The sequence below is a fragment of the Lissotriton vulgaris genome, chromosome 4_1 (assembly GCF_964263255.1).
Source record: "Lissotriton vulgaris chromosome 4_1, aLisVul1.2, whole genome shotgun sequence".
Lineage (NCBI taxonomy): Eukaryota > Metazoa > Chordata > Amphibia > Caudata > Salamandridae > Lissotriton > Lissotriton vulgaris.
Window position 1 is genome coordinate 978755450 of NC_141691.1, and position 19671 is coordinate 978775120.

At 41.7% G+C, this 19671-nt stretch overlaps 1 protein-coding gene across 2 annotated transcripts in view; it reads right to left on the reverse strand.

The window, feature by feature from the left end:
• Positions 1-19671, reverse strand: part of ZNF407 (zinc finger protein 407) — a 1778346-nt gene that overhangs the window by 1073254 nt on the left and 685421 nt on the right. For both annotated transcript variants that reach the window (XM_086965237.1, XM_086965238.1), the window contains exon 5: positions 4108-4182. In XM_086965237.1, the coding sequence (XP_086821363.1) occupies positions 4108-4182 (75 nt within the window). The remainder of the gene's footprint in view (positions 1-4107; positions 4183-19671) is intronic.

Sequence of the window (19671 nt, forward strand, 5' to 3'; positions counted from 1 at the left end):
TGCTGACTATACCAAAAATGTAAAGTGGGCTTGAAGCGCGCCCATTCCTTCCACTGGTTGGCTTTATTGTCACACCTTTCCTTGCTTCTTAAACAACTGTTTTCCTTCCTCTTCTTGTGTGTGTCTCTCTCTCTCAAATGGAGCATAGCCTCTTCACCAAGCTCTTGATGGGCTGACCTGTATCCTTCCACTGCTCACCTTCGGGGGAAGTACTTGTTTCTTTCTTCAGTAAGCAATCCAAGAAAGTACATGTGTTTTCCAGCTCTCGCCATGTGTGCTTCTCCCCCGCCAAATACCCCTACACTCAGTGTTGCTCTCCCTGTTGTGTGCTTCTTCCCCCACTATGCTCCATGTTGGTCTTACCCTTGTGTGCTGCGTTTTACTCCATTAACCTTTCTCTTCCAACAAGTTTTATTTACCCCTCCCCCCACACACACCCAATACACTTTCACTCAACCCCATTCACTTTCTATCACAACACTCACAAACATACATACACGAACAGAGAAACAATGTATTTATTTATTTTTTACTTACCTTGCTTCCTTTGCAGCAGAGCAGGAATCAGGAGCTGGGCACTGGAGCCAGCAAGCCAAGATTGGACACATTTGTTTAGGGAATTTCTCCGCTCAGGATAGTACACTAACTAGGTTTCCCAACAGCAGGTACTCCTATGCCCACAATTCGCCACGGTCACTGGTATAGAATATGCAAATGACAGATGTCTTTGAGAGGCGATGACAAAGAAAGACCACACTTTGAAAGGTCTAGTGTATTTACGGGTACCACTAGCTGAATCAATGAATCTCACAAGTGCCATCACCATGCAAACCGAGGCTGCGTACCAAGGTCAGAAAATTTCTGCAAATCTGGTAAAGAATAATTTCCTCCGTCATGACCAAGTAACGGTGCTTTGCAAAACCTATTTATTTTTCCAATTATTGCCCACATGTTCTTCTGCGTCCCTAAATGACTCCCTCACGGCAAATAACCAGAGGCACTGCACAGACGAAGGGCTCTCTATCAGGCAAGGACTATAAGGCAAGTTACATTTTCAGTTTACAGTAGTAGAGATATTTTGTGCTCAATTCACAAAAAGAGGCTTATAAAGTAAAAGGACCATATATCCTTTGGGGGGCGTGTCTGTGTTTTTACGTTCTGGTTTGACAATGCAGCTGTCGCCAGACAATTATATGAGTATCACTAGAGAGGGGCTTCGACCCCACCCAGATGTAGGGAGTCAGGAATACATGTTTTAATTGGGAAGAAGTTGTGTGCTTCCACAAAAAAGTGCTCGCCCTCCATATAGTTGTGATCATTTTGTTTATTTAGCCAGCTACCTATGATTAAAATATGAAAATGTTATGCTTTGGTAAATGAGACCCCATGGTTCGGGTGTTGCTGGTTTTTGGCCCCATTACAATTATAAATTGTGAGTGAATACAAATACCTTGGGGTCTGATTTGATTGTTCCCTACAGTGGCACACGTATTTAGAAGCCCAGAACGCTAAGGCCTTTACATCGGTATGTGGGTTGAAAAACTGTAACCGGAACTATGGGGAGATGTCCCATAGACCGTTATTCAAAGCCTATAGTGCAATGATACCCCTCCCAAGTATTGTATGCGGCGGAAGTTCTCTACCTAAGTGGTAAGAATGGTTGGGATTTAGAGGAAGGGAAGTGTTTTAAATCCCTACTGTCGTTACCAGGCTCAGCAACGATTCAGGCCATCAGAATTGAGCTAGGAATGTTATCTTGGAGTATACAGGCTCAAATGGCCCTGCTAAGGTTCTGGAAACGTCAGGATCTCGGAACAGTACTAAAGGTCTCTCAATGGTGTAAAAATGAGATTCAGCTCAGTAGTTTAAAATGGCCAGGAAGACTAGAAAGAAACTTTACATGGTTTGCGAGAACCTGAATGTGAGAATCTGTCAACACTCACTCCAGATAGGAATTACAAAAAGTACACTCAGTTCCCAAGGGCAGAAACGGTCTAGGAGGGTAGATGTGGAGTACCTGAGCAAGAAAGAAATCGGTGCAATTTATGAGGGCTACCTAGATGAATGAAGCCTGGTACCCATACCTGGACATGTTACCTAATTATTGGCTCAGATGCTAAATTTTAAGATTAACAATTGGCATTAACCCTTGGTTGATAAATGAGAAAACAAAAGCAGAAAGGTTTCAGCCCGATGGCAATTGTATATACACGTTAGGAACTAAATGTTACATCCCGCACATATTTGTAGATTGTGTGACTGTTTTAACCCAGCCGTAATTATTTTTACGTCCCATTTTTAAAAAAAATATGGTATTGTATCATGGGACCACGCTGTAGACCTTCTCACTGATATGCCCACTCTCGATATTGCAATTACAATTGGAAGATATATCAAGGCTGTAAAAAGTTCTTTTATGGAAAAATGAATTTGAGAATATAAATGTTAAATGTATTGGGTCAACAGCGATCTTAAAGGATGATCTCTATTACTTTGCACTTATTTATTCATCTAAAGCTTTCCTACTTCTAACTTTTTATTCTATTCATAGTAGGGATGTGCTGATATTGTTTACCATCGCGCCCCCACCCCCCTCCCCCAAATGACACTCACAATATTTTCCCTTGACTGTCGAGTCTTGGGGAGGGGCCTCGTGGTGACAGGCACTGAGGGTGTGGTAGCGCACTCCCATCACTGTGCTTGATGGTTTGGCCGCCTGTCTCAGGCCGGCCAAACCCTCATGCGGAGTGACAGCTCTCGCCAACCCAGCAACGCAGTTTGGTTGGGCAGAGCAGGCACAGACTCCCAGTCTGTCCTGGATCGCAAATCGAGGGCTCTCAGGACAATCCTGAAGCTTCTCTCATGGGGCGACAACAGCTTCAGGATTGGCTGCAGGGCATTCTGGGAGCCTGTGCCTTCCTGAAGAGGAGCAGAAGATGGCTACGGTACGGTTACAGGTAAGTTTTTATTATTTTTTTAATCTCCTATGACCCCTAGTGCCCCTCTGCCCTCTTCCCACCGCTCACCCTCCACCTCCTCCAGCATACCGGCCGTTCCTGGTAGGAACCGGTTACCCCTATTCAAAATAATGTTTGATCACAGTTTTGAAGCAAAGGTGCATATTCTTGTCTTTGTTAAATAGGATTTCAACATTGATTGCAGGGAACAGTATCATAGAGCGAGCTCGGAGTGTAAGCTACTGGGAGAGAAACTTGTAAAAAAGCATTAACAATTATTATTTTGTTGTGGAATAACAAGGTAATCAAATCAGTCACGTTTATATTTTCAGACAAATGTTGTCCCGTCTTATAACCAATACATTAAGTGTAGGTGGATTCAGTTCGCTGAGCTCAAACCTACTTTTTATGTTTCTCGTGTATTTTATTGGAGAATGTAGATCTTAAATTAACAATTCAGACTTTTCAATCTGCTGGCGTCCATCTCAACTAATTGTCATTGGCTCACTCAATATATACATCTTTGTACACTTAGTCTGCTGCATTTTTTCATAAGTTTCTAGTTTTATTTTAGCTATGTAATAACTGAAGGTTAGTGGCATAGATCTTGGCTCTTCAAGCAATAGTCAAAACCTGCCTCTGAAGGGAAAACTTGAAAATAAGGGAGCTCGGAACCTACACACCCAAAATGATAAAGGGAGCTAGATTTTCTTTCCTACTGCGTGTATCATTTAATACTTGACAGAAAAAAAACAGCTGAGCTAAAGGTGATCAAAGCTGAGTGAGAAGAATAATTTTATGAGCAATGCCATTTGACTGTCCTTACCAGGTCCAAATGAGGTTTAAAAAAAAGAATGGGCTTATCCCCTTATAGTTCTGCATCTGACCTATGGATCCTTACAAAATCATCAACATGAATCATTTTGTCGCCCAAGATGCCTCTATCAAAAGAATTCCCCAACAATATGCAGATTTAATCCATTTTCTTCAAAACCTTTAACGAATTGCTCGTTTATGGCTTTTCCACCAAATTGTAAGATTATTTCTGATTCAAAGAAAAGACAAAAACAACGTTCCAAATGTATCTTGTTAATCACTGATATTGATCCCCTCACAAATGTTTGGTACAAAGTCATTGATTATCTGTTACCTTTCTTTTGGTGTTCCAACGCCATGCTTGCCCAATAAATGTGTGTTTAAATGTTTCTTCATAACAAAGGCCACCCTGAAAAAGAGAATTATTCATTTTAGTTGAATATTTTTGAAACATCTGTTACCATGAATAGAATAAAAGTGTAGAACAAAGTTTTTTACAGTAAGGAAATAGATGGCAGAGCTGTATAGACTAATCCATGTTCACCTTGTCTCTTTTTTGATTATGCGCACCCTGGCAACATTGGGGTTCAACCGAGTGGAAACACCACCATCTCAGGAAAATTACTCTGTTGCTTCCGTGCTCCTACAGGACAACCTTGACCCAAGCCCTCATCATTTCTAGGCTGGTTTATTGTAACTTTACTGGACTTCAGCTGATTCAGAACTAAGCAGCCCCTCTCATTTGAAGGGATAGGTAAGAAAACCAGTATTTCAGTCCTTCTCTTCACCCTTGTTTGGCTGCCTATAAGCAAGCAATGTCTTTTTAAGGCTGGAACCTTAAATTAAATCACTTCTCTTTTTACATCCCTGTGAGACTCCTTCCCTCTAGCACTCAGCATTATGTCAACATCCCCTATTTTAATAAAGTCCGCATTAGTGACTGTTCTTTTAGGGTCATCACCTCTTGAACCTGGAATACTCTCCCTCTAACTATCAGGAAATAAAATATTTGTTACAATTTTGCATACTGCTATAAACCGATCAATTCTCTATGTAAGACTGTCTGCTTGTAATTCTCTATGTACGTTTGTGGCTTCTTTAGCACCAGCACAACCCATTTCTTGGGTATTTAAGGGCTTTAGAAAAAATACAAATAAACCAATCAATGTCTCTGAGTCTCTAAGAAGAATGACACTGTGGCAGAAAGTATCAATCGATCAAAGACAAAACAGTAGCACTTCTGAATCTCAATGATCGACCTCTGGCACTCATAAGTAGTCCTCAAGTGAAGCTCTAGCGCACATTCCAAATCATAACAAGATTGATTAAACAATAAAGCAATGTCGGTCTTGCAGTAGACAGTAGCAGTAGTTTTGGCCATGTGAAGAATTGAGTTACTCTGATAGTATTAAAAAATGCAATACTTAGGACAATTTTAAACCGTACACAAGCTAATAAAATCAGATGAAGAGCTTAGGCGTTTGCATACAGATCTGTTTGTGGCGTCACCCAAGTTTGAAAGACTGTCTCCCATTCCTTGATCTTACTCCCACTTGTGCAATATTGTATGTAGCTTGATTAATTGGTCTACATCTACATTGTGTTGCCCTCACAGGTGTATCACTATTAGAAAGGTCCTCCACCAGACTGCTCATCTCCAGATGTCTTTTGTTAGCCTGGATAGAACACATGATTTTGTGACACCACCTCCCCCCGTTTGTTCAGAACATTGCAGTTGTGTTTGTTTGTTTGAATTCGTGCCACTTTACCTGAGATTTCCTTGCGGAAATCTTTCAGCGCTAGGAAAACTGTTCAACACATTTATGTGTGTTGCCACCCCTTGTGGTATTCAGGACCCCGTGATCTTTAAGTTTCTATTTACACCCCACCTGATGTGGGCTAAATCTGTGGTGGTGGTCACTGTGGAGATAGGTTGTTTAAATGGCCTGCCTTTTGTTATGCTTTGTAAGTCCGACCTCTGTCTCTCTCTCTCTGTAACTTCTTTGAAACATTCACTCGACCTTCCTTGACCCCAAATTTATGTGACCCATGACATTGCAACCATCCTTGAGCGGTTCTCATATGTAACCTGGTGAAGGGAATCAAAGGGATGCGTAAAGAAATCACAGTTTTGGTCAGATATTGTGGTGTCTGTCATTTTCATTGAGAACTACAGCAGATATACTATTTTCATTATCTGATCTTAGGTGCTCTGGCATGGACTCAAAACGTTTTCCTTTACCAGCCAATCGTCTATGCAGGGGTAAACATAATTTTGCAATCTCATGACAAATTACTCAAACATGGCTCCGAGGGCACAGCTCCAGTATGAGAAAGCGGGTCTGCATAACGATTAAACAAACAGATGACTGCAAGTAGAATATAATCATATGACTCTTTTAAAAATCTGTGACTCTTTGTCAAGCCAGAAATGTAACCATGGAGTATTATATTCAAAACAGTTTTATTATTTTGTATTATCTGTAACATATTGTGACGGTTTTTATTAACTTATAACAAAACAAAAAAATGAAATGGATAAACAAATATCCTGTCAGTGTGCAACCACCACTGTGACGCGTTTTGTGGACACTTGTGACACTACTTTTATCCCTAATGGTAAAACCTTTAACAGGTAATGTGTGTGCCCTATCACAAATTGAGATACTTCTATAGGTAGACGTCTTTGAGATTGGTAGTCACCATATAGTTTCCCTTCTGCAAAAGTGGGATGACTTCCTGTATGGTGGTTTTTTTGATTTCTGCATCTGGAAGAATTTGTTTTGGATCCTTAAGCCCACTAATGATCTCAAGTTCCATCTTGGGGATGAGGACATAAACTGGGCAAACTCACGAACTTTGTTCCTCTCTCAGTACTTCTTCTATTGTCCCTTGGCTTTTAGCTCTTTTGTTTTGCAGGCTCTTTTCTTTTGATGTGTTTGGCAGTTTTTTCTCTAGTTTGATGTAATATTCATGTTTTATAATCTGTAAAAACCCATTTGTGAGACTTTATTTTTCTTCATTATTAGAGGAACTCTACTAGTCTGCCCCAACTGGTGTTACGACGTCCTGATTGAGAGTCATATACTTGGGATGAAAGATCCTCTTTGGACTGGCTCTTGCCTTGTGCTCTGACCCAAAAGAAGTATCCCTCCCACTGTGAGCTTCTCATTGAGCACTTAACCCATGACTGGTCTGGATTTTTGGAGCATTTGTTGGAGCTCAGATTTCCCACTGGTTTATGGATGATGTGTCTCCTTTGAAGGAGCCTGTGACTAGGAGTTCTCCAATTGCCTTAGTGATGCCATTATGCTTTTTGATCTGTCGTAAGGATTCATCCACTGATGGTCCAAAAGGTTCTTCCTTGTGAAGGCATACTGATTATTAATGCATGGGGTTCATGCTTGAAACTTGAAACCCTGAGCCAAGAATGTGGTCTTAGTAAGGCACCAGTGCACAGCTATCTACCGGCCATTTCTGCATCTAGGAAATACTTCAGGCATATACTTGCAATAGGTTTGCCTTCTTGCATGGCAGAGTTTGCTCGCTTTTAATATTGTTCAGCACATTATGCATGAGATCTTCAATTGTGTATCCTTTCTGTTGACCTTATATGCTGAGCAGGGCATTTCATTTGGCAATAAACTACTGGGTGGCTCCTGACCTTTCCATTGTTTACGTTCTGCCTGCAGCCTTTTGCTCCCTTGTCCATGATGGTTCTGTAGATGCAGGTGCGTTCGCTCTCCTATTGGCTGTAGACACAATTAAAGAGTACACAGCTGTGTTACCTCATGTTTATTAGGTTCTTGCTTGAAGGAATGTATTTTGTTTGTAGCATTCAGATCACTGCCTAGCGTGTCTAGTAGGACACAACCCTTCGCCTGTTTTTTTCACGAGCAGTAGCCCTCTTGATCACTGCATTATAAAATGAGAAGTTATCTGGAGTGGACTGTCTTGATTGGTAGAAGTAGAGTTCCTTCTAGGGAGAATCAGCTTCTAGATCCTGCTAGATGTCTTCGTCCCCATGTGAGCTATCCTCTGTTATGGGTTGATCATACGCCTCATAAATGTGCTGCTATCGCTCCTGTATTAGTGAGAGTTATAGGTCTGAGGGTGTTTCTTCCTTGGTTCTCTTCTTTCTTGTTTCTGAGGGTATCCTGTAAGTTTCTAATTAGTGAACTGTTTTTCTTCTGCGGCAATGCTGCGATTTCGGCTTCTAGCTGCTGCTTTTTGTTCTCAAAATCAAGTGCTTGTTGTTTAGCGCTTATCGATAAGCTGTGTTTCCTTTTCACTGTCATTGGTTTTTCTTTTTGTGTTCTTTTTCCTTCCTCCTATCTTGATGCTCTTTCGGCTGATTTGTTCCCGTTTGTGTCTTTTGATTTGACCCAGGGGGCTCTTTGAAGCTCCGTCGACTGTGGAATGTTTCTATGTGGAAGTCAGTGTCTTCGAGTCTGAAGTTTTTGGCTAAGGACTGCTGCAACTATTTATAGTATCTGAATTCTGTGCGTCATGGGTCTTATTTACAAAATGTGGCAAGAATTTAACAAAATCCTATTAATGTATGACTTAATAAAATGTTATTCTGTTGTGAAATGACACATTCAGCCAATCACTGGGACAAAGACAGAAGACCATAGATGTAGATTTTTCAGTGAGACACTAAGGTTTTCCACACCCTCATATAAAATATTAGTACTTCTACTAGAAGGACAGAGGATGTTGCTTCATTGTGAAACAGACAAAGAGTGCAGTGTAACTCATGATGCACAGGCTCATGCTTCGTATGTACTCAACTGACCGTGAGTAAAAATGTGAGCTGAATCAGAAGGAAGTTTGTGAAAAATGTGTTTCCCTGGAGAGGTGCTGGGAACATTGGGAATGGTCTTGTGAGCAAGAAACAAAGTCCTTGTTAGACTGTCCACGTTCTTACTAGGTCTTAATGCTAGTACAGAATAATTTCCGTAGAGTGAACTCAGTGCTTCAAAATTCCTCTTTTGAAGGGAGAGGCTGCTTGAAACACCTGAGGTGATTTAAGCGGTCACAGTTATCTACTGATTGCATCTTTTTACGGTAACTAACGCATAAGGGAAAAGGGCGTTCTTACTGGAAATTTACAACAAACCCGAAGAGCCCACCTTCAAAAACAAATTGCCTGGACGTGTCAGATGCCTTGGCATCTCAATGGACATCTTCCACAGATAAAGCTGAAAGACCGCATACATGAAAGTTACTGGGCAGAAGGTGTGAAATGGTTATCCACAAGTGTTACTGTTTGGGGTATTGTCACATTATTTATTAATAGGCATCTGGACATTTTACCAGGTTTCTGCAAAAGTGTATGTATCATACCAACCCACTGTACAGACCCTGTGGGCGGCCACGAAATCTGTGCAAACCTTGTGCCCTATTATTAGTTTGCGAGCGTGGGGAAATGGTCATATTCTAACGGTGAAAAGTGCTCCGACTTCTCTATGTAAAATAAACCTTACATGCCGAATATCATACATTACCAAGAACACCATTACCACTTGAAATTTTAAACGCATTTTTTAAAACACGTTGCACCCGCGTTAGTTTAGCACGAAATAAAATGCTGGGTTGTATTGTATATAGAAGGGAACCATATACACACATATATATTTTAACCCCTCTCTACACTCCCATAGTGCAAAAAAAACCTTACTACTCCTAACCTATCCCTTATAACTAAAAATCACTTACTGATCCCCATTAATCCCTTACACCAAAAAAACACTTACTACCTCATTTAGCCCTAGCCATCTCCGAGCCCTATAAACCCTTGCCAAGCTTTACTCCTATTCATACCTTAAGGTTACACAGTCTCTGAACTCTAAAAATATTTTACCCCTTTACTCTTACCCATCCCTTAAACCTAAAGACTTCTTACTATCACCGCCCCTTACCTCTAACCATGCCTTATCCCTAAAACCCCTTTACTAGCTCTTTTACCCCAACCATCCGTTCCCCCTAAAACCCCTTTACCATCCTTACCCCCTACCCATTCCTTTAATTTGAAAACTTTTTTTTTCTTTTTTTTTTCTTTTCTTTATTCGGTAAAAAATATCACCATAAAAGAACATTGTATACAATTATACAACACTTTGAGTTAAAAGAAGGGGAAGTAAAGAACATTAGATGGAACCTAACACAGTAAAATTCCCTTGTTAAAAAAAGGATAAAACCTGCACCTTATACAGTAAGTTTGGGTAATTTTTGTGAGCCCCAACCAAACATTCACATCAGTACACTGTTGCATAAGGTTGGATTGTCTTAAAAGCCGTGCTGATCTCACCTTATCATCCAGCCAATAGGGGCCAGCTAGCAGTTTGGCAGGAGAGAGTGTTGCTTCATCCTCCTAATACGAGTCAACCATGCACTGCTCAGAAATTTGGCCACCCCGCATACCATAGCAGGGAAGACGGATCAGTGGTGAGAACTCGTAGGGCCATTCTGTGGCACCTCACACCCAACCCCATGCGTACTGGTTTCAGCCAAACCTTCCTAGCAACTTTATAAGCGGGGCAGGCAAAATGTAAATGCGCCACAGACTCCTTTGGAGCCGCACACCCGGGGCAGGAGCGCGGAGAGCCACCAACGTTAGACCACCTCGAGGTGAACTCGTGCACCGGCAGGTTCCCATACCTGAATTTTAAATAGAGGGCTCTGTCCAGGGGCTTGGCTATGAGATCGATGAAGGGTTCCAGCTTCCTAGACCATTTAAACTCTAAGAATCTCTCTGCGAGTACACCCCCAACCCCATTGTGTGTTGCCTCTGCCTGAACCCAGTCCCAGTATATCTTCTTAACCACTGGTTTAGGAGGTGGCATTTGGCTTGCCCACGCATCCCTCAGGCCCAATTGCACCACCAGCTGCCTCACATTGCTCAACCACCTGATCTTATTATCGATGTCCAGCAAAATTAGTTCGTCCAACACGGCAGCATAGTTGGCGAGTTCCCTGGTTCTTCGCAGCCGAACCCAAAACAGTAGGGGGCGCAGACGCACTAGGTCTTTAAAGGGACGCCTGTCTAGATCTAGCCGCAAGGGAATTAGCGGGGTAGAGACAGGAAGAGCTACCAAGTCCCTCATGAACTTGTTTTCCGCTGCAACTAGCTCTGCAACATTTTCGAACCCCCACAGCTCTGAGCCGTAGAGTGCAGCCGGGAGTATCTGACCCTCATAAATTGCCATAACTGGTGACACGGGTTTACTCGTTGACTCCCGATGCTCTCTCAGAGTCACCCCTGACACTCTTTTATGGCTGAGCAACATTTTAGCCAGGTGGTCCTTCCAGTTCATCAGACTATTTAACCGAACCCCCAAATAGTCGAATGAATCTACCAACTCCAAGGGTGCCCCATTAAGTAAAAAATTATTTCTAAATCTTTTGGAGGGTGAAAGAGCCATGAGCTTAGTTTTCGAGGTGTTAATGGTGAGTCCTCTATCTGTACAAAAGGTACTAAATCGATGTAGGAGCCTTTGGAGTCCCATCTGGGATTTGGAGATCAGTATGGTGTCATCCGCGAAGAGCAGAGAGGGGATTCTTTACCCCGCCAGGGATGGTGCGTCCACCTCTTCCTCTGTCAGATGATCCACCACTCCGTTAACGAACAGAGAGAAGAGGGTCGGTGCCATAACGCATCCCTGGCGTACTCCCCTCCTCACGGGCACCCTGTCTGTCAATTGGCCCTGGGTGCCCCATCTGATCCTCGCATAATTCCCCTCGTGGAGCCTTACTATGAAACTCAAAAGAGACCCGGGGAAACCCATCTTCTCCAACGTCTCCCACAGCCTTGCTCGAGGGACCAGGTCGAAAGCCGTCTTGAGATCTATGAAAGCCATATAAAGGCTGCCCCTTTTGATGGTAACTGACTTCCAATAGATCCCAAAAAAGCGAAAAACCTGGTCCATTGTGCCCACCTTCTGGTGGAATCCTGCCTGAAGGTGGGAGAGGATTTGCTCTTCTTCCATCCATGCTCCAACCCTTGAAAGAATGACCCTGCCAACCACTTTCTGAATCACGTCCATCAGACTGATGGGTCTGTAATTGGCAGGGTCCTCTCTAGCCCCCTTTTTAAACACAGTGACCACCTCAGCACCCTTCCAAGAATCTGGCACGGGGTGACCCCTGGCAATAAGGTTCATAATAAGGGCAATTAGTTCGGCCCAAGCCCTAGGTTCCTTTATCAAAAGGTCCCCCGGTATCCCGTCCGGTCCGGCCGCCTTCTTCGGGATCAGATGTTTGATAGCCACTACCACCTCCGAGGGCAAAAATGGATCCTCAAGCTCCCTTAAAATTTCCCCTTCTCTACCCCTAGCTGCCGTTAAACAAGGGGCGACTTCAGTTCCACCATATAGTGTCGAAAAATGATCTACCCATTGCTGGCTTGTTATGTGGGTGGATAGTGGCTGTGTACTCTTTTGCCTAGCTTTATTAATAAGGTCCCAGAATACCCTTGAATTACTCATGCTAACTGCACAGGTTAAGTCCTGCCAATATTGTTCCTCCCACTCTCGTTTGGCCTGTGCCACTACCCTTAAGTAATCCTTCCTAGCCGCTCTAACTAGTGAGGGATCTTTCATGAGTAGGGCAGCTGTTAACTCTTGCCTTTTCCCCTTACACTGGGCCGAGTACCAGGGGTTGCTAGAAATGGGAGGTCTATTATTGGTTCTGCAGCTTTTCCCTTTAGATGAGAAATATTGGCTCACCTGCTCTATTGTATTTTTATAGGCTGTATCAAAAGCAATGGGCGGCTCTAGGGCACGTCCCATTCCCTGTTGCTGTGCTACCAAGTCCAAGGTCAGGTCTACCACAAGAGATTTTATTCTCGCAAGTTGATCTTCCTTTAATTGTGCCTTGTCCCATTTCAGCCTGCGGTTGCTATTGTAGGCGACAACCTCTTTGGTTGACCTCAAGGGAGCACTCGTCACCCCACCCTTTGGTTTACCCCACCTAAACTTGGTGCAGAGGGGGTTGTGGTCCCTATCCTGTGTAGCCACCACCTCCACATCTATTAGGTCTTTCCACAGTCTGACGTCCAGTAAGATATAATCATTTCTAGACGGACCATGAAGCCTATTGAATGTCATTGCACCAGCCCTATCGGACATAGTCCTACCGTTAAGTGCTCTTAGGTTGTGTACTCTGGTTAGGGCATTAATTTGTATTGCCCTTGCTGACCATTTACGAATGGTGGGTAGTGACAGAGCTGGGATAGACCATCTAGAATCTTCCCCCTCAGTACCCAAGGGATCATCCCCGCTAAGAGGTTCGAACGTGCAATTAAAATCCCCACCCACAATAATTTTAGCAGAAGGGGAACAATTAGCTATTGCTGAGTCTAAACACGTTAAGGTTGCTGAGGATGTATACCGCCCCTTACCTCTAACCATGCCTTATCCCTAAAACCCCTTTACTAGCTCTTTTACCCCAACCATCCGTTCCCCCTAAAACCCCTTTACCATCCTTACCCCCTACCCATTCCTTACATTTGAAAACTCCTTTGCCACACTTTACTCCTACCCATCCCTTAGACCTAATAAAACCCCTTACTACCTTTTATCCCATCAATCCCTGAATAAACACACACTATTGAATACAAATACACACATGTAGGGGTGTGTGTATTTTTAGCGAGAGAGACATGTATGTATGTATGTATGTATGTATGTATATGTGTGTGTGAATAAGTGTTTGTGTGTACTATAGATTTAAAAAAATAACTTAGCTGTGTTGTAAAGTATTGTTTTGTAAAAGTACCTTTAAAATAACTTCTGTGGTACTTACCTGCATAGTAAACACGTAGTGGTAATGGTGTTGCGTGGTAAAAGATGTGTTGTAAATGTGACATACCTTACGTGTTATTTAACAGTGCTGTGAAACCCTCCTGGCTGAAGTCAAGTCTACATAAAATAATTGCAAATAAAATAAAATGTTAAATAAAAAGACCTCATTGAGAAACCCTGAAGCCAAGAATGATAGATAATTTGTTGTACTCGTTAGCTCATCATGGACTTTCGGCATGCCAGAGGTAAAGGTGTTGCCTATGGAGCAAACGTTAACATTTTTCTATCAATATATATCAGGGTCTGCACTATATTCCACACTTTATCATCTGCCTGTCTATTTGCCTAGTGATATATCTACTTATCTGTAGCTATTTCTGTCCCCTAACATTTAAGTCCACATACAGGCTACTTTCTCTCCAAGGGAGCAACAGCCAGAAATGACACTTTTTCGTAACTCTCATTTATGTGAGCCAAAGCATGGGGGCAAGACTGTCACAGGGGAAGTGTCCACATCCAGAGTCTGAACATATGCCACCTACCATGTTGGCATGGAGGGCGATAACAACCAGCAAGTACTAGTTGTTTAACGGTTTAACAAGAATGGTGGGACTACGTTGGTTGCACTCATCAGCAGAGTGTAATTACACTCACCAAGCAGGACGCCATTAGCAAAGCTCATCAACTTGGCAGCTCCCACAGCAGCACAGGGGCTGTGCAAATAATTAATCAGCTAATAACTTTAACATTTCAATTTGCACTCAGATAGACCAATTAGGTGCACCGTGCACACCTCGGCATCCAAACACTTGTGTATTTGCTTAGTGACGTCCCCAAGGAAACACAATCATGTGAGAAAGGCTAGAACGCCAGATCAGGGTTGGTCTCAGCAAGAATCAGAGCCCCACATTGAGACCTTCTTGGGAAACTCAGGTACTCAGCTTTGAGACAAATCACATCTAAAAAAGGAATCATTAACTTTCAAGCCCAGGTAAAAATGAATATACCTTACTAAACAAACTAAGCATAAAGGCGATATGACACTGTACAAATGTGTTACTTCAATGCTAAAGTTTGCCAACAGGCATTAGAATGCCTCTAACTTTTTGTCAATTCTCCTCAAATATCCCACCATTAACGGGTTGTCCGTTCCGGGTAGATATTCCACTCAAACATGCTCCAAAGAGACATGGTAAGCTTTTTTTTGCATTACTTAATCTTAATAAATCTCAAAATCGAAGTGCAAGACGCACGCTCTGCACAGCTTGTGTTCCATTGACATAAACAGAATATCAACTCCGGCGGGAAAAGGTATTTCTTGGAATTATGCATGATTATGCCTCATGCTAAACACGCTGCACATTTCCCTAATATTCTCTTGGTGAAATATGCCTGACTGTAGATAGGAATGCAGACAGAACTTATCAAGAGGCAGTCCTTCCTCTCTCTGATGGCAGTAAAACATCAATATAATTATGGCACGCCATTGCTTCCCACAATTTAGATATCAGTCTGAAGCTTCTAACTAAAATGGCTCTCCTAATAAGCAACAATGTGGCCGCTTTAAGTTTCAGTGTGAAAAGGGCTTGCAAACATTTCTGTTAATTATGTATTACAGCTGTCCTTCATAAACTTAATTACTAATCGCTGAAAGGCATTCGGGTTCTATTTGCATATGTACATGAAAGGCATGACATATGCAAAAATATGATTTTAATTAGCATGCGATGATATGAAAGCCTACAAATCAAACTGGCATGTTATTGGGGCTTTAGTGTTATACATAGAATGCATCCAGACATGAATGCTGTGCTCTAACGGACAATGGAGAAACTGCACAACCTTACAACATTAGCAATATTCAATTCACGAAAAGGAACCCTGCGCGCTCACTTAGATCAATCCTTTATTAAAACAACTGTGATTTTTATGCCTGTCTATGCACAAAAGAACAAGGTATGGCGTACAACTGAACATCAGTCTGCAGAATCTTAATGTACGATTTCTCCGTAGGGTTTAATCATTATTTCAGACGTGCTTAAAGAAAAAAAGCACGCTAGAAATACTGTGCAAGATATCATTTTTAAACTATAGGTGAATTGTTAATTTTTTTGACCATACATTAACATACATTTAATTTCTTTTTTTTAAATAAAACACGCGTTTGTCTGCAGGACACGTTGCAAAACAGGCCACCTTCTGTTAAATATTCAAATGCAGAAATAATTCACGAAAAGGTGAGCCACACAATTGAGTCAGTTTTACGATATGCTTTTATTATAACATGTCTTGAAACATTTAGTATGCTTCAACCATTCAGATTCAAGAGGATGCAGTGTTGGCACATATATGAAATAATCACATGATCACGCTGCTTTGTCATTAAAATTCCTAGGGCATACTGAAGGTTTAACAACCACTTACGTGCCCCTTTGCCTCTTGGAGTGATTACAGTCGGGTATAGGCACTTGTGTGGATTAAATCTAATTACCATTATCCCTGGAGTGCTCAGTTTGTATCCTGTCTAACATTTATTTATTTATTTATAAAGTTATGTTTATTCATTGCATGCCTTCTGAACGGCCTATATCCATGGATAATGACTGGCCCTCTAGGTTGGGCATCCCAAGTCTCAGATGAAGGTGTACTGGGAAGGTGGAAGGTCATTAACCTCAGGAAAAGGAGCTATATAGGACTGTACTGTCATTGTACACTATAAAATGGTGTATAACTGTTGCAATTTTCGAAAGAATGTAGTTTGCCAATCATTTTTAAAAACACTATATTTGAAAATGTTTTATTTGGAAGATTTTCTACTTTATAATAACCTGAAAACGCATTTATCATACGCTGAACACAAGGATGAATGCTTGGTTTTGGTCATTTGTCTAGAAGTGTGAACCAGGCCCAGAAGGTCGGCATAGGAGAGGGCGAGCTGTTAGCTGTGCCAGGATCAGTTAGAAGTAGAATATCGGAAATACGAAAGGGGAATACTCCAATGAAAACACACTATGACCATGTCGTAGTTGTGCAGTGTAAAATATGGACTATCGTCACTAGCATTATTGAGGTGGTAAACAATGCGCACAAAGAGTTATTCAAGAGTAGCAAATCTGACTTGCTCCAGCTGCGTACTCGATGAGTGGCACAAAAGAAGAACAAAAATGGTTCTAATAGCAGAGGGAGACTGTAAGATAGTTAAATGAGGGAGGGGCCTGTCTATAGGATATAAGACACTGAAGTATGTATCAAGGGAGAGTTAGATGGTAGGAAAGGAAGAGGCTCATGCATTTCCATACACCAAATATGCACCATAAACCCATTTATTTTCCATTGGAGATTAATACTGCAAAAAAGCAAGTACCTTGTGAGGGACGTAGTAGGAATGGTCCTGCTCCATTCCATGGTTAAACAGGCGTCATATATTATTGTGTTCCACCTTTCACTACGGTTCAATCCTGCAGGGAAACAATATGGACGGTGGGTGTTGTTGGGAGAGAGTGAGATGTTCACTGCGTTGAGATCAGCTAAAAGTAGAGTAAGCAGATAAAAGGAGGAGAAAGGGCGTAGAATTTAGATAAAGGCACGATAGGCATGGATAAAGAAAGGGAACCAGGGAGGTAGATGAAAATCAGAAACCGGAGCTTGGGGACCAAGGTGAACAGAAACACATTTTCAGGCATCTGTGCTTCTTAGATTGGAGCTGGACATGGGCAGGGAAGCTATTACTGATGTTTCTCTGTAACGTTTTTCTCTTGGAGGAGGATTTTCAAGTCAGTCAAGAATGATGTGATGGAAGCACACTGCAGTACCATTAGAACAGAGTTTAATATTTTTACACCACAGCACAGATTGACAAGTTTTATGTTAAGATTTGTAGCTTCTTGCTACACGAGTCATGGGAATCCCCCCAAGTGACGAGAATTTGAAAGGTGTTCTGGTGGATAGCTTTATGGGCCCAATAAGAATACTTAAGAAACAACAAGCTTCAATTGGGAAACAATGTAATGTGAAAAGTACCAGTAAGATTGCAGAGACGGATACTGAGATTCATCACCACTGCTGCTGCATACACCAGATTGCTTGCAACAAGGTAAAGGGTTTTTGCGATGCATGGGAGGAGGGCTTTTCCACAGTACAGCTGAAACAGTAAAAGGGTCTTAACCATTAGGCTTACTTCATAGCTTAGAAGAACAAGATTCCTAATTGAATCTGATCTTTTAGGAATTTATGTGCAAACCAAAGTGAGGTTTGCTGTCCAATATGAAACCAGCTGATTCAACAATCGTATCCAGGAATGGTGTAACTCTTACTTCCAAAACAACAGGCCATGCAGCTTTGGATTGGGGAAGAGTGAGAATTGGGGATGTAGGGGGTGGATGAGAAAAGTAGAAATCCTATTCCTAATTAGATTAGCTTTAGAAAACAGAGGCCCTATCACTTTGCAAATACATGTAGGCTCAACTAGCCAATGCCACGGAGTAATACAATGATCAAGTTTTATGAGGTTTGCTACAGGCATTCTAAGTTACCAAATAGCAAAAAAAACTTTCAGTTGGATATAATGAAGCACTACCGGTAAGTGGCAATTCTATAAGCACTTAACTTGCATTCCAGAGAAATCAATATATGGTTGCTTTATTGCCTGTACTTTGTAAACGAGGTCTAAAGTCACATTTCAATTACTTCAAAATCCTTTAAGATATGGATGGCTGTGAGTGGCATAAAGGAACAGGGGAATAACTATATGAATAGTGAAAGAAGGGTACAGACGGAAGTGAAGTGTGTGTGAGAGAAAGAGAGGGCGAATTCGAAACTTGGCACCGACACCACATGAGTAATATGTTCTGCATGGACAAGCGGGCCAATCTGCAATTTCTAGATGTTCTTTAAATAAATTGTGGGGTCCTGAGGTGCTAGTGATGTTGCATTGTTCTAACTTAGTGAAGCTTACTTAACAAGGGAGGACAAAAACAGTACGTGGCAAACAAGAACATTGTCTCTTTAATGTTATTCTTGGCTGAAAAATGTGCCAGCTCTTATCATCTTAGTAAAATGTCCTACTACATGACATTTGAAAAAGTGCTGTACACAGAGGCAACCGTTACAATTCTCATGGAGTCACATAATTTGATTTAGAGCACAGACAATTTTTGTTAGTTTTAACTGTAACATTTCCTTAACCACCGTTTTTTCAATTACTACATAATCGTGGACATTTATGCCCTCCTCCATTTTATGAGTACCCACGGTACACTAACTCCTTTGTGCATGAAGCTCTGCAATGGCATTGTCAATAAAACATTTGCATTTAACATGGCCTTAACTGATCAGGCGGGAATTCTCCGCCATAATTATTGATCCCCTGTCTAACACAATGTCATGACAAATCTGCATTCACACAAAAATGCACACAACCCTTAAAACTCAATATAGGGAGTTGATTAGAACACTTTCTACTGGCGATATGAAGGCTTACAGGCCTTAAAGATTACCTGCTAGCGTGAGGTCAAGATATTAAGTAACCACGATTGATTATTAACTGCAAAGACCAAAAGGATTATTTTGCCACCTGCCCAACCTCTCAAATCAATTTCCATATTAGGCCTTTGGGATTGGTGCAAACATACTGACATGAGAAACAATACACCACCATAAACATCAAGAAGTGGCAATATATTGAAATTCAACACACTTAACTTTCAACCGTATGTGATGATCTGTGATTTCATACAGAAAAGAACGCTTCTGCAATATCCTGGAACATGTCAAAGGACAATTATTTATATGTGCTCATTAGTTCAGCAGAGTAACCGTATGAGGCCTTGCAGTTTCTTCTTATGGCTCCACTGAAAGTCGAAACTGAAATCCGGCCTTCCCTTGCAGAAGGCAAGGTAGGAGACTCAGATTTGTAAAGAGACAGCTGGTGTGAATACAGAGCAGTCTCGTGTCTGTCAACATAGGGGCTGCTAATCCAAGCAGATTGGTTGTAAGAGGTAGGCTTAATTGATTAATTAGAGGGGATTTTTGAAAGACACAACAGCAGAAGGGATTCTAAAGTATCTGAGATGTTAAAATGCTTTTAATGGGGA